This window comes from Geotrypetes seraphini, chromosome 5 (assembly GCF_902459505.1).
Source record: "Geotrypetes seraphini chromosome 5, aGeoSer1.1, whole genome shotgun sequence".
Lineage (NCBI taxonomy): Eukaryota > Metazoa > Chordata > Amphibia > Gymnophiona > Dermophiidae > Geotrypetes > Geotrypetes seraphini.
This window is the reverse complement of record NC_047088.1, coordinates 4,366,536-4,382,165: the sequence shown is the minus strand read 5'-3', so window position 1 is coordinate 4,382,165 and position 15,630 is coordinate 4,366,536. Positions and strand designations below refer to the sequence as shown.

At 45.1% G+C, this 15,630-nt stretch overlaps 1 protein-coding gene across 3 annotated transcripts in view; it reads right to left on the bottom strand.

Annotated features, from left to right (window-relative positions):
• Positions 1-7,604, bottom strand: part of SLC7A3 (solute carrier family 7 member 3) — a 123,384-nt gene extending 115,780 nt beyond the window's left edge. For all 3 annotated transcript variants that reach the window (XR_004539637.1, XM_033946604.1, XM_033946605.1), the window contains exon 1: positions 7,184-7,604. Coding sequence is in view for 2 of the 3 variants with exons in the window: in XM_033946604.1 (XP_033802495.1) it covers positions 7,184-7,547 (364 nt within the window). In the remaining variant the exon portion in view is untranslated. The remainder of the gene's footprint in view (positions 1-7,183) is intronic.
• Between the last annotated feature and the right edge of the window lie 8,026 nt (positions 7,605-15,630).

Here is a 15,630-nt window from a genome sequence, read left to right as displayed (position 1 = left end):
TATCTAAGAAACAAACACTAAATAAAACATTTAACAAAATCCTAAGGTTCTCTGTTCTAGTCTAATATATTCCTAGTAGCTTAATAAGGTTAATTAATTAATCACCTCAATAACAAGTTGCAGACAGTAGTCCAGCAGCAAGAGAGTTGTTATCCAGTTTTTAGCATTGAGTGTCATATGTATGATTTTCTCCCAGTTGGCAAGAAGTTAAAAGTTTGTGCTCGCTGCCAAGAGCTTCTAGCTCTCAGAGATCAAGTATGTTCCTTTGAGACTAGAGCAGCAGACTTGGGGGAGTTGAGGGAGACAAAGAAGTACATAGAGGAGACCTACAGGAATGTTGTAGAGAAGTCCCACCTCCAGTCTGGTAGCCCCTGTGCTGCCTTGGAGGAGAGAGGTCTCCTAGAAGAGCATCACCCTAGTGAAGTAGGAAATAATCCTGTAGCTAGGACCTGCCCACCTACCTCCAGTCTGGTAGCCCCTGTGCTGCCTTGAAGGAGAGAGGTCTCCTAGAAGGAGAGCATCACCTGGTGAAGTAGGAAATAATCCTATAGCTAGGACCTGCCCACCAAGGGATGCAATATCCTCTCGTACCGAGGATGTCTCTCCAGGGGCTTTTGCCCAGGAGGGAAAAGTTAAGACAGCAGTTGTAGTTGATGATTCGATTATTAGGCATGTACATAGCTGGGTGGCTGGTGAATGTGAAGATCGCTTGGTCACTTGCATGCCTGGTGCAAAGGTGGCGGACTTTATGCGTCATATAGATAGCATTTTAGATAGTGCTGGGGAGGAAACAGCTGTCCTGGTACCAATGACGTAGGAAAATGTGGGAGGGAGATTCTGGAAGCCAAATTTAGGCTCTTAGGTAGAAAACTGAAATCCAGATCCTCCAGGGTTGCATTTTCAGAAATGCTCCCAGTGCCATGCGCAGGACTCAAGAGGCAGGTAGAGCTCTGAAGTCTCAATGCATGGTTGAGATGATGGTACAGGGATGAGGGATCTAGATTTGTTAGGAACTGGGCAACCTTCTGGGAAAAGGGGAGCTTGTTCCGAAAGGACGGACTCCACCTTAACTGAGATGGAACCAGGCTGCTAGCGTTAATGTTTAAAAAGGAGTTAGAGCAGCTTTTACACTGAGTTTCGGGGGAAAGCTGACAGTCACCCAGGAGCGGATGGTTTGGTGTGAGGTATAAGAACATAAGAATTTCTGCTGCTGGGTCAGACCAGTGGTCCATCGTGCCCAGCAGTCTGCTCAGGCAGCGGCCATTAGGTCAAAGACCAGTGCCATATTTGAGTCTAGCCTTACCTGCGTATGTTCTGATTCAGCAGGAACTTGTCTAACCTTGTCTTGAATCCCTGGAGGGTGCTATTCCCTATAACAGCCTCTGGAAGAGCATTCCAGATTTCTACCACTCTGTGGGTGAAGAAAAACTTCCTTACGTTTGTATGGAATCTATCCCCTTGGAGGATTATATTGAAACAGGATATTTAGGGAGTTCTGATAGAGAGGTTCTAAAAATGGTGAAATAAACCAGAAGGGTTTAAGAGGAAGTCAAAATAAAAGACTAAAATTTTCCCTGTCTTCTCAGCAGCCTGTAGTTGCAAGGACAAAAACACAATTTAAAGCAGGGATCTCAAAGTCCCTCCTTGAGGGCCTCTATCCAGTCAGGTTTTCAGGATTTTCCCAATGAATATGCATGAGATTTATGTGCATGCACTGCTTTCAATTGGGGAAATCCTGAAAACCCATTTGGATTGCGGCCCTCAAGGAGGGACTTTGAGACCCCTGATTTAAAGTGTCTGTATGCAAATACTAGAAGCCTAGAAAATAAAATAGGAGAGTTAGAGTATATAGCACTGAATGATGAGATAGATATAATAGGCATCTCGGAGACCTAGTGGAAGGAGGACAATCAATGGGACATTGTGTTACCTGGATACAAATTATATCGCAAGGATAGAGTAGATCAAATTGGAGAGGGGGGGGTTGCGCTATATGTTAGAGTGAATTGAATCAAATAAAATAAAATAAGCATTCTGCATGACATAGATAGCAGTGTGGAATCCATATGGATAGAAATTCCATGAGTGAAGGGAAGGAATATAAAGGTAGGGTTATACTACCGTCCCCCGGGACAAAATGAGCAGACAGATGAAGAAATGTTTTCAGAGATTAGGAAAGCTGGAGAATTGGGCAACAGTATTATAATGAGTGATTTCAATTACCAAATTAATAGGGAAGAGTATGTAAAATCACCAAGTAACAAAACTCATACTCTATAAACAAATAGATCTATAGAACCCCCTACAATTCCACTCAGTACTGCCAAATAATCACTCAAGGATAGAAGAAATATATCACCGCAATCATACACCACACACTAAATTCAAAGCAGAAACAGAGGGAAAAGGAGCACAAGAGAACCAGAAAAGAAAAAGAAAGTAGAGAAAAAACCTCAGCTTCATGGGCTCAAAAAAACTCCACTTTCTCTCATATAGGCTCTGTTTTTCTGAATCAAAATGTTCACTGAATCAAGTATCAGCGGTAGCCACTCCCCAGTTGGAGATTGAAACATCCAAAAGTCTTGTAAAATTCAGGGAAAGTTCAATAATAGGCACAGATTCAACTCAGCGCATGAGATGGCAAAAAACAGATACTTAGATGCCAGTCATCTCATGCCTCTCATACTCTCATCCCCCAAACGAACAGCAGAACTTGAAACGACGTCTTAACTACAGGACCCGACAGGGAACTTCTTTGTTTCACCGAAGCTGCTTCAGGAGTCTTGCAAAAGCCACATTCAAAGATATCACTGCTAATGCAATCACTGCACAATGGCATTTTCCAAGACTTTGGGATTTGTTTATAGAGTATTCAGCTTTGTTACTTGTTGATTTCAATTACCCAAACATTGACTGGTTAAATGTTACATCAGGAAGTGCTAGGGAGGTAAATGACTGCTTCTTGGAGCAACTGGTCCGGGAACAGACAAGAGAGAGGTGCTATTTTATATTTGGTCCATAGTGGAATGCAAGACATAGTACAGGAGTTAACTTGAAAGAGACCTGGGAGTGATGGTAGACACAACATTGAAGGCGTCGGCGCAGTGCGCCACAGCCTCAAGGAAAGCAAACAAAATGTTGGGTATCATTAAGAAGGGTATCACGACCAGGACGAAGGAAGTCATCCTGCCATGTATCGTGCAATGGTGCGCCCGCACCTGGAGTACTGTGTCCAGTACTGGTCGCCGTACCTCAAGAAGGACATGGCGGTACTTGAGAGAGTCCAGAGAAGAGCAACTAAGCTAATTAAGGGTATGGAGAACCTCTCATATACTGACAGACTGAAAAAGCTGGGGCTTTTCTCCCTGGAAAAGCGGAGACTTAGAGGAGACATGATAGAAACCTTCAAGATCATGAAGGGCATAGAAAAAGTAGACAGGGACAGATTTTTCAAATTATGGGGGACCACAAGTACAAGGGGGCACTCAGAGAAATTGAAAGGGGAAAGGTTTAGAACAAACGCCAGGAAGTTCTTTTTCACCCAAAGGGTGGTGGAAACATGGAACGCGCTACCGGAGGATGTGATAAGCAGGAGCACGCTACAGGGCTTCAAAGAAGGTTTGGATAGGTACCTGGAGGACAAAGGGACTGAGGGGTACAGATAGAATTAGAGGTAGGTTATAGGGATAGGATTAGAGGAAAGTTATAAAATTAGTCAAGAACCACTGTTCAGGCAAGTAGGCCTGATGGGCCGCCGCAGGAGCGGACCACTGGGCAGGATGGACCTCTGGTCTGCCTCAGCGGAGGCAACTTCTTATGTTCTTATGTGTTGGTCCACTGGGCAACAGTGATCATAACATGATCAAATTTGAGCTGATATCGGGAGTAACATCACAAAAAAAATCTACTGTGGAGGCGTTTCAAAAGGGCGACTATGATAAAATGAGGAAAATGGTTAACAGGCATGGATGTTATTTAAAAATACCATCGTGGAAGCCCAAACCAGAAGGGAAACGAGCCGGCGTGGTTAAAAGGTGAAGTGAAAGAGGCTATTAGAGCCAAAAAATATCCTTTAAAGAATGGAAAAAGGATCCGAATGAAGAAAAGAAAAAGAAACACAAGCACTGGCAAGTTAGATGCAATACAGCTAAGAAAGAATATGAAGAGAAACTTGCAAAACAGGCAAAAGCTCATAACAATTTTTTTAGGTACATCAGAGGCAGAAAACTTATGAGAGAATCTGTGGGACCATTAGATGATAAAGGAGCAAAAGGGGCGCTCAGGGAGGATAAGGCCATAGAGAAAAGACTGAATGAATTCTTTGCTTTGGTCTTTACGGAAGAAGATGTAAAACAGGGGTGGGCAACTCCGGTCCTTGAGAGCCATAATCCAGTCGGGTTTTCAGGATTTCCCCAATGAATATGCATTGAAAGCAGTGCATGCAAAGAGATCTCATGCATATTCATTGGTGAAATCCTGAAAACCCGACTGGATTAAGGCTCTCAAGGAACGGAGTTGCCCATCCCTGATGTAAGAGATCTACCTGAACTGGAAATGGTTTTCAAGGGTGATGATGCGGAGGAACTGAAAAAAATCTCGGTGAATCTGGAAGATGTACTAAGCCAAATTGACGAGTTAAAAAGTGATAAATCGCTAGGACCGGATGGTATACATGTCATTCTCTACTGCTCACCCCCTCAGAGACCTACGTGTTCCCCCTGGCCTCCCACTGGTGTCCAGCTTCCCCCCTGGCCTCCCCACACCATTTACCTTATAGGAGCAGCCTGCAGAGAAGATCGCAGTGCTAGTGATCTTTGCAAACTGCTTCGGAGCTGTTTCCTCTGCCGCGGTCCCGCCCTCCTCTGATGTCAGAGGCAGGATCGTGGCGGAGGAAATAGCTCTGAAGCAGTTTGCAAAGATTGCTAGCACCGTGATCTTCTCTACAGGCTGCTCCTATAAGGTAAATGGTATGGGGAGGCCAGGGGGGAAACCGGACGCTAGGGGGGGAAACTGGACACCAGCACTTCCCGACTGGCCCTCCCCACTTGCCCTCTAAAGCAGGTGCAGGTGCGGCAGCGGCCAGCCAGCAAGAACAGCACTGCCGCTTCTGCTTTAGGGGGCGAGGGTCAGCCGAATCGGGAAGCCGATTTTTTTTGTTTTGAATCGATTCACCTGAAGTGAATTGGTGAACTGATTTGAAACGTGAATTGAGCAGCACTAGTTGAGACAGAGACTGTGTCTGAATTCAAGAGGGCCTGGGATAGGCATGTGGGATCTCTCGAAGAGAAAAAGAGATAATGGTTACTGTGGATGGGCAGACTAGATGGGTCATCTGCCCTTCCTTTATCTTTGTGCCAAACTAATATGCTTTTGCATTTTAGAAAAGGAGTGAAAACTTTGCTGTTTGAGCACTTTTTTGATTTGAGCTTTCAGAATGCTTGATTTCATTTCTTTTTATACTCTGTATGTATTGCTGATTTGTGTTTGTTTAAGCCTATTTTGTATGTTATTTTGTTCTTCGCCTAGAATTGTGGATAGGTGGGCTATAAGTAATTTTAAATGAATAAATATTTAAATATGACATTGGACTCCTTCTCCAGTCGACCTGCCGGAGAGTCCAGAAACAAATCCGGAGGCAGCCAAAATAAGTCTATTTTGTGCCACTCCCAAATGACATCCAGCACCCATTAATCCAAGGAAATGTGAGTTCACACTTGGTAAAACTGAGAAAGTGAGCCTCCGATATGAGGAAGCCCCGCCTGACCTCTGGCGTCATTGGGGCTTTTTAGAAGCCTTAGCTGCTCGGGATCCTGAGGACGTCTGGAATAGGAATTGTAAGGATCTTTTTGTATTTTCCTATGATTTGTATTCTCACTGATTGTCCAGTTCTCTTTGTTGTGAACTGCCTAGAACTTTGCAGTAGGGGTGGTATATAAAAATAAAGTTTATTATTATGTCCCAAGTTCATGCCTCCTCCCTCCCTTGTGTCCCAAGTTAGTGCTCCCGCCCTCTTTTCCAACCTTTGTCCCAAGTTTGTGCTCTCTCTCTCACTTCTGTATCCTAACACGTCCCCTCTCTCCATTCTGCGTCCCAAATTCATGCCCCTCCCTCATTTGTCCCAAGTTCATGCTCCCTTCCTTCCTTGTCTCAATGTGCCCCTTCCTCTTGTGTCCCAACATGCCCTTCTCCCTCCCTCCTGTGATCCAATGTGCCTCTCTTCCTCCCTCCCGTGTCCCAAGTTCATGCCCTCTCCCAGGAGTGTGTACATGTGTTCTGGCTGGCTCTAAAACATCCAATAGGTCTCCTCCTCCTTCTTTCCAGCTGCACTTCTTTCTTCATAAAGCCACAGGCAGCAGCAGAGTCCTGGTGTGCTGGCTGCATGGCCTGCTACCAAAAGATGTGCGACCAAGCAGCTTAGAGGGAACACTGCTTTATAACTTTTCACTTTTTATCTAAACAACTTTCTATCCCTACTATTACAATTACCATTATTTCTATATTACCACCAGACATACGCAGTGCTTTGAAAGAACTTATAATCTAAACAGACAAGACAGAAACAGGATCTCCCCTATTCTCTTTTATCTGCTTCCCAGTACCACATTTCTACCCTTGTATACTCATTATTCTGCTCACTCATCTCCTCGACAACTCTCTCACATGGATCCACCACTTCTAATATCGCCCCTCCTTGTTGCTTACTCCACCCTTTTCCTTCTTCTCTTTCTTTCTCTCTCCCTCCAACAAGTCCAATATCTCTCCTTTCTGCCCTTTCACTCCCTTCTCCCGGCTTTTCTTCCTTCTCTGCTTTCCCCGAGTTGTCCATCTCTCCCTCCCCCTTCTGTCCCCTTCCCTGAAGCTCTTTCTCTTTCCCCCTCCACCAAATCTCTCTCTTCTTCCACATCCATTTCTCCCTTTCCCCCCTCTGCCTTTCCTCATATCCATCTCTCCCTCTCTTACTCCAAATCCACCTCTCCCTGTCCCTCACACATCTGACATCATTCCCTCCATCCCTGACATTTCTCCCTTTCCCCAGTCCCATATGCTCCCTCTCGGCGTCTTCTGACAACTTTCTGTCGCCCCTGTGGAGAGAAGACGCCGGGGCCAACAGCAGGGTGGGCGTGGCAGAGCGTGCCGACCAGCAGGTGCTGCTCCCCCCTCACAGGACCAGCCACAGACTTACCTAAAACATAGGAGAGTATAAGGTTCCAACCTGTGGTGAAGGCACACAGTTCTCCCACTGTCACATAGCTGTACAGGTAGGCCGAGCCCGCCTTGGGGACTCTGGCCCCAAATTCGGCATAGCAGAGACCAGCCAGCACAGAAGAAAGGGCAGCGATGAAGAAGGAGAGGACAATGGCCGGTCCTGTGCTAGCCTTGGCGACTTCCCCTGCCAGCACATAGACTCCGGCTCCTAGAGTGCTGCCGACCCCCAAAGCGATGAGATCGAGCGTGCTAAGACAGCGAGCAAATACATCGCTCTCTGGGCCCAGGTCCAGAGCTCGGGTGCGAAGCAGCTTCTTGCCAAAGCTGCACATCTTCTCCATTTTCGGATTTGAAGACAGTGTTACCAGAGCATCTGCCTGCAAGTGGAGCTGGAGGAAGCTCTGAAATCCAGCATGTGTAAGAAATAACAGCGCAGCGCCCGACTCCCCCGCGCAGCGCATGCGCGGATGGCTTCTTTGCCGTGCCGACGTTGCCAGGGGCGACCGGGTGAGCAACGGACCGCGTGAACGCACGAGCGCTTCTCAACTGTGGAACAGCCCGCCACGCGCCAACTCCCCACGAAAAACGTTCAAGATGCATTTCTCATTGGCAAAAGTCTGCCAACCGCTTTTCAAAAGCGACCCGATCCCTATGTTACATCCCTTCCTTTTCTTTTGAAACGATGTCATTATCTCCCCCCACTTTCATGTTTGACTATGTAAAACGTCTTTTAATGTTCACTCTCCCCCCCTTCTATAAGTATTATTTTCATCTTCTATTTTATTTTAGCATAGTAAACCGGCTAGATACTTGTCATGGTCGGTACATTAAAAAGAATAAACCTTGAAATCTGCTAGGAAGGACGTGCTGCCAGACAAGAGACATTCCCTGTCAGTCATGCATGTTGCCTCTTCCATCCATTTGGCCTAACAATAAAAAGCCTTCAAAGACTCCAGCTCATCCAGAATTCTGCAGCCAAGGCAAATCTGACCAGGTCTCCCCACTCCTGGCCAATCTTAACTGGCTCCTAGTGACTTCCAGAACCCAATTTAAATGTTCCTGCCTGGCTTTCAAGATCATTCACGGCATCCTTCCTTCCCCAGTCCCACTATCCTTTAACTCCTCGTGCCCTGACTCCACCAGACCCGCCCAAAGATATAAACTATCATTCCCCTCCCTACACGGTATTCTCTAGGCAGGTAAACTGAGAAAATCACTTCTCTTCAAAATCACAGGTCTTTGGAACAACCTTACTATCCCGTGGCGGAACCTGAGCTCCCTCCATTTATTCCACAAACAACTGAAAACTTGGCTCTTCTCTAACATGTAATTCCATTTTCCCCTTTACTCTTCCACTCTATTTTTAAGCTCATGTAAACCTTTTCCTGTCCCTTCTTATATTTTAAGTTCTTGTAAATCGTGCCGAGCTCTACTTCCATGGAGAGGATGCGGTATATAAACTTAAGGTTTAGTTTAGTTTAGTTTAGATCACAGAGCCAGACCGCAACCCAACACTTCTAACAAGGTGCGCAATAAAAGGACCCCTAAGTAGCTCGAAAAAATATTTGGCCCAGAGTTTGGCCCCCTATGTCACTGAGTTTGATATCCCTAGACTAGACGGGCTAAGCAGCATGCTCTCACCAACCGTCTGCCTCTTCCCCTACCTCATCAGCCATGCAAAGACAGAAAGAAAGCTCTATGTCCTGCCTCCCTCCCTACAAAAAACAATCTGCCCTTGTGGCTTGCTGCTACTGCTTCCCTTCCAGGGACCTAACAAAGCTTCCAAGAGAAGGGCACACCATTGACGTGCCACCCCTAGAGAAACAAAAAAGCCACGCTCTCTTCTTGAGATAGATGTACAAACCGTACGGCCTCACGAATGTCTACATACACCTGTAAATAAAATGTCGAAAAGCATGTACTTTTGGGTTTTTTTAGCAATTTCTTCAAAACAAAAATGGACATTCTAAGAAACAATTCCCTATGGCGCTGCAGATGCTATTCTAAACTAGTAAAATTGTTTGGCCTTTTAGAGTAGAGAAAGAAGCATCTGGTGTGCTTGATGAGAAGAGACCTCAACATGCTTCCCTGCAATCACCTCTTCCGGGATGGAACCCAGCAACTGCCTTCCCCCTTCTTTGCCACAGCACCAGCAGCTGCTGCAGGAACCCTTCAACGTTGATGGAGGGTGAGGGTTCTCTCCAGGAGTAATTAACATTTTGAAAATGTTCCATGCCGGCATTTTCTCTTATCTTACATCCCCTTCCCTCAGGGCGTCTCTCCCACACTCCCTTTGCAACACAACCAAGGGCCCTGCTGCGAGGTCTGTACGGCTGACTTGCCTACGCGGTACAGCACTAGCACTGCCCGATTCACTGAAGGTCTGCATGTTTCCCCCTGGTCGCACCTTTAAAAGGTAATTATGGCAGCCTGCAGAGGATCACCGATGCTGTAATGAAGCTAGCAGGCTGCCGGTGGCCTCTGCAGCATGTTCCCTCTGCAATGGACCTGCCCCCTTATGTCAGAGGAGGGGCAGGACCGTGGCAGAGGGAACGTGCTGTGGAGGCTGCTAGCAGCCCGCTAGGTTTGCTACAGCACCGGCAATCCTCTGCAGGCTGCCTAAAGGTCGGTCCTCAACAAGCAGCTGTCACAATGCGGAAGATGACCTCTCTCGCTGGGTTCGGGAAGCAATGTTGGTAAGGCTCCACCCTTTGCGAGGGCCCCAGAGGGATGGGGATTGCCATAGAGATGCTGGATCTGGACACCGCGGGGGGGGGGGGACAGAAAAGGACCTTGAGGCGGAGCAGGAAAGCAGATTTGAACCAAAAGACAATGCAGATGCTGAAATAGAGGAGGTAGAGAGAGGAAACACCCTGAACCGAGGAGAGAGATGCCAGGCCCTGGGGAGGGGGAAGACAAACAGAGTGAGAGAGACAGAAAGACCTGGAACAAAGGTGGGAGGACTCAAAATGTTAGCAAAAGGAAGATAGAGAGAGAAACCTGAAAAAAAGGGCAAAAAAGACGGGGGTAGATGTTGGACTTGGGGGTGTACTTAGGGAAGAGAGAGAAAGAGACTGCAGAGAGGTGGAAAGATTCTGGACCAGGGAGGGAGGAAGGAGAGAGATGCAGAGAAAAACCTAGAAGAAAGGAGAACAAATGCTGGACATGGGGAGGGGGGTTGTAAGCAGAAGACAGAGAGAGATAGAGCCTGGACCAAAGGGGAAAAACAGGAGGCAGATGCTGGACTATGGGAGGTGTAGACAAAAGAGACAGGGGGAGAGACCCTGAGGAAGAAAGGGGGGGGGGTTGTAAGCAGAAGAAAGAGAGAGAGACCTGGACCAAATGGGAAAGATAGGAAGCAGATGCTGGACTATGGGAGGGGAAGACAAAGGAGAGACCCTGAGGAAGAACAGAGAGATGCAAGATCATAACAGAGGAGGGAGAGAGAGGGATACATGTTGCCAATAGGGGTGGAAGAGAGAAGAAGAAAAGTTGGACTCATGGAGGGACAGAAAGAGGTGTTGGTTGGGGAAGAGAATGCGGTCCAGAGAGGAAGCATGCAAGAGGCAGAAAGAAAAAAATGTTGGATGCACAGTCAGAAGGAAGTCCAACCAGAAACTAATTAAATCACCAGACAACAAAGGTAGGGAAAATTATTTTATTTTCAATTTAGTGATCAAAATATGTCAGTTTTGAGAATTTATAATCTGCTATCATATTTTGCACTATATTTGTCTATTTTTCTTTTGTTGTTACTGAGGTGACATTGCATATTTTAAAGTCATCTGCCTTGACCTCTTTGAAAAATAAAACAAATATAAACGACTAGCTGATGCCCCGGCGTTGCACGGGTATTTAATTATAGCAATAACACTGTAAATGGATTCAAATAAAGATACTTTATAGTGGTGAATGAAATTATTTTTTTACAGCTTAATAAAAAGTACAATATTCAAATTATAATGTGAAATATTTGACAAAATGAATACAATACAACTAACGCAAAACGTGATTATAAACAACATTTTTAGTTTCACCTCCTGGAGCAAGAACATATAAATTCTTGGGTGAACCCACCTTTGAGCAAGCAACATAGAGCTGTGGGCCGCAAGACCCCCAGAACATATCACCCCAGGTAGTGAGGGATCTGCATACCAAGTTTCGTTCAAATCGGTCAAGCCGTTTTTGAATTACTGTGAGAATGGCAGCTTTTTACATTTTTTCCATTGACATGAATGGGTGAAATCTGATTTTCTGTTTGTAGCTCCGCCCACATGTGCAGGTGGGCCGCGAGACCCCCAGAACATATCACCCCAGGTAGTGAGGGATCTGCATACCAAGTTTCGTTCAAATCGGTCAAGCCGTTTTTGAATTACAGTGAGAAAGGCAGCTTTTTACATTTTTTCCATTGACATGAATGGGTGAAATCTGATTTTCTGTTTGTAGCTCCGCCCACGTGTGCAGGTGGGCCGCGAGACCCCCAGAACATATCACCCCAGGTAGTGAGGGATCTGCATACCAAGTTTCGTTCAAATCGGTCAAGCCGTTTTTGAATTACTGTGAGAATGGCAGCTTTTTACATTTTTTCCATTGACATGAATGGGTGAAATCTGATTTTATGTTTGTAGCTCCGCCCACGTGTGCAGGTGGGCCGCGAGACCCCTAGAACATATCACCCCAGGTAGTGAGGGATCTGCATACCAAGTTTCGTTCAAATCAGTCAAGCGGTTTTTGAATTACAGTGAGAATGGCAGCTTTTTACATTTTTTCCATTGACATGAATGGGTGAAATCTGATTTTATGTTTGTAGCTCCGCCCACGTGTGCAGGTGGGCCGCGAGACCCCCAGAACATATCACCCCAGGTAGTGAGGGATCTGCATACCAAGTTTCGTTCAAATCGGTCAAGCCGTTTTTGAATTACAGTGAGAAAGGCAGCTTTTTACATTTTTTCCATTGACATGAATGGGTGAAATCTGATTTTCTGTCTGTAGCTCCGCCCACGTGTGCAGGTGGGCCGCGAGACCCCCAGAACATATCACCCCAGGTAGTGAGGGATCTGTATACCAAGTTTCGTTCAAATCGGTCAAGCCGTTTTTGAATTACTGTGAGAATGGCAGCTTTTTACATTTTTTCCATTGACATGAATGGGTGAAATCTGATTTTATGTTTGTAGCTCCGCCCACGTGTGCAGGTGGGCCGCGAGACCCCCAGAACATATCATCCCAGGTAGTGAGGGATCTGCATACCAAGTTTCATTCAAATCGGTCAAGCCGTTTTTGAATTACAGTGAGAAAGGCAGCTTTTTACATTTTTTCCATTGACATGAATGGGTGAAATCTGATTTTCTGTTTGTAGCTCCGCCCATGTGTGCAGGTGAGCCGCGAGACCCCCAGAACATATCACCCCAGGTAATGAGGGATCTGCATACCAAGTTTCGTTCAAATCGGTCAAGCCGTTTTTGCGTAATCGTGGCACATACACACACACACACATACATACATACATACACACATACATACCTCCGATTTTATATATATAGATAAATTAACATATTCTCTGCATACAGTGTGCTTTGTGTTGTTTTTTTTATTTTGTGGTTACCATTATGAATAAGATATTGTGTGTACATGAAAAATGAATGGCAGAAATTGCATTACAATTAGTACTATTATAATGGGGGTGGGGTCAGGGGCGGAGCTTGGGCTGGAGTACTTGGTTGGTATTTGTTAGACTTAAGGGGTACTTGGCTTGAAAATGTTGAGAAGCAGTGGACTAGGTGACTTTGGAGTTCACGCTGTAAGGGCCCCTTTTACAAAACCACAGTAGTGATTCTCCCATGGCAAATGCACCAAAGTCCATTCAATTCCTATGGGCTTCAATGCACTTGCTGTGACAGAATTGCTGTCGCAGCTTTTTATAAGGAGCCCTAAGGCAGGAACTACAGTCTCTGTGCTATGTCTTAAACAAAAACCAGATTGCCGGGGATGCAAAGCTTTAACTGATTCAACATGAGTTTGAAGTTGGTTGACTACCACTCTCAAGTACGGTAGTTATTTGGAATAAGAGAATCTGCATTGCTTTTTTTCAAGGGTGGCTTAAATGCTACTGGAACACTGCGTAAGTGTCAACCCTTAAAAAAGGAAGTCATTTTGAGCATTGGAAAATAATTAATAATAATTAACTAATAAAAATAATGCACATTTAGGGCTCCTTTTACGAAGGTGCACTAGCGCTTTTAGTGTATGCACCGGATTAGTGCATGCTAGCCAAAAAACTACTGCCTGCTCAAGAGGAGGCGGTAGCAGCTAGCATGTGCGGCATTTTAGCGCACGCTATTCTGCACGTTAAGGCCCTAACACACCTTCATAAAGGAGTCCTTAATTTTCCCCACCACCAAATTTCCCCGTCCGACTACTTTTACATGCCACCCGGCTGGAAAAATTTCTAGGGAGAACAGTGGTCAGGTATCCCAGAAATCAGCAAGGGAAACCAGGCAACAAAAAGATTTCGATTCTACAATTAATTTCTTTTTAATTATGCCAGTATTAATGTAAGCACAGCTTAGTAATTGCCAGCTAAGAAACTGAACAATATCCTCCTCCAGTAAAGAGAGTCAGTCAAGGAACAACCCATTAGCTTCCATTTTCCTTCACGGTTCCATATTTGTTCTATAATGAAAATTGCAAACCCTGTTCCTTACAGAAAAAAGTGTCTTGTGGTAGAAAATCTGTAACTGCAGTGTTGCAAAGAAGGAAAGGATAAATGAAGTGTCGGTAGCCACATCCTCTTTCATTTATAATTGCTCAAAAGAAAATCTGAGCTTCAACATAGTACCACCATTTCCAGTGCAATACCATAACAAGTACAGGAACAAAATCAATGCTTTGATAATTCACTTTTATAGACTGTACAACTACAAACACACTCATCTAAACCTAATATTGAATGTAAGGTATTGTCTGGCAAAATTGAAGATGCAAGAATTGGGAGGGGGGAGGAAGGCAGCAGGGAAGTATTTACATTCAGTAAATTACAGGTTGCCAACAGCCCAAAGCTCAAGTCTAACTTAGTAAAAGGAAGGGAGCCATCATATGCCTTACAGATGCAAAGAACACTACTGGAACACTATAGCTCAGTCGCATTTTGTAAGGGGTGAAAAACTTCTCCCCTCTTAATTCTGTTCAGTTCTGGAGAGATCCCAACCCACAGTGTTTACCATGAAAGAAAATGACAAACCTTACTTTAACTTTTAATGTAACATTCACTAAGATGAATCTCTAGTTCATTTTTTTCCATATGACAACTCGGATCCTGTGACATGGAAGTCATGCATCACAGCACAGTGTTAGCATTCAGAAGCTTTTCACGTGAAGTACAAGCTATGTCAATCCAAAAAGTCATTCATATTGATGCAAGTGAACTGCTAAGCATACAGAATATAAGATTAGGCTCTTACCTGTATAATCTTTCTGTTAATCCTCAGGAGTTCATCTTATGGTGATCAATCCATTCCCGTAAACTGGACTTGCAGTAGTGTGAATACTTATACATAGTAAATGACGGCAGATAAAGACCCAAGTGGTCCATCCAGTCTGCCCAACCATACATGCTCCCTAATCAATCATTTAATTTAAATGTTCATTTTTTTTAGATATTTCTAGGCCAGAAATCTAGAGCCCTGCCCAGTAGTGTACTTAGGTTCTATCTACTGGAGTCTCCATCAGAGCTCACTCCAGCCCATTTTAACCATCCCAGCCCTTGAAGCCCTCCCCAGCCCATTCTCAACTGAATGTCCATATATGGGACACAGGCCCTGCAAGCTTGTCCAGTACTGGCCTTAGTTCCTTCAATGTATACCCATTATTTTCTGATTAGAGATCCTCTGTGTTTGAACTCTGTCACCATTTTCTTCTCCACCACCTCCCTCGGGAACACATTCCACACATCAACCACCCTCTCCATAAAGAATTTCTTAACATTAATCTTGAATCTACCACCCCTCAGCCTCAAATTATGCCCTGTGGTTTTACCATTTTCCTTTCTCTGGTTTTGTTCTATGTTAATACCTTTCAAGTATCTGAACATCTGAATCATATCTCCCCTGTCCCTCCTTTCCTCCAGGGCAGGAGTGTCAAAGTCCTTCCTCGAGGGCCGCAATCCAGTCAGTTTTTCAGGATTTCCCCCAATGAATATGCATGAGATCTATTTGCATGCACTGCTTTCATTGTATGCTAATACAGTGGTTCCCAACCCTGTCCTGAAGGACCACCAGGCCAATCAGGTTGTCAGGCTAGCCCTAATGAATATGCATGAAGCAGATTTGCATGCCTCTCAGTTCCATTATGTGCAAATCTTTCTCATGCATATTCATTAGGGCTAGCCCAAAAACCCGATTGGCCTGGTGGTCCTCCAGGACAGGGTTG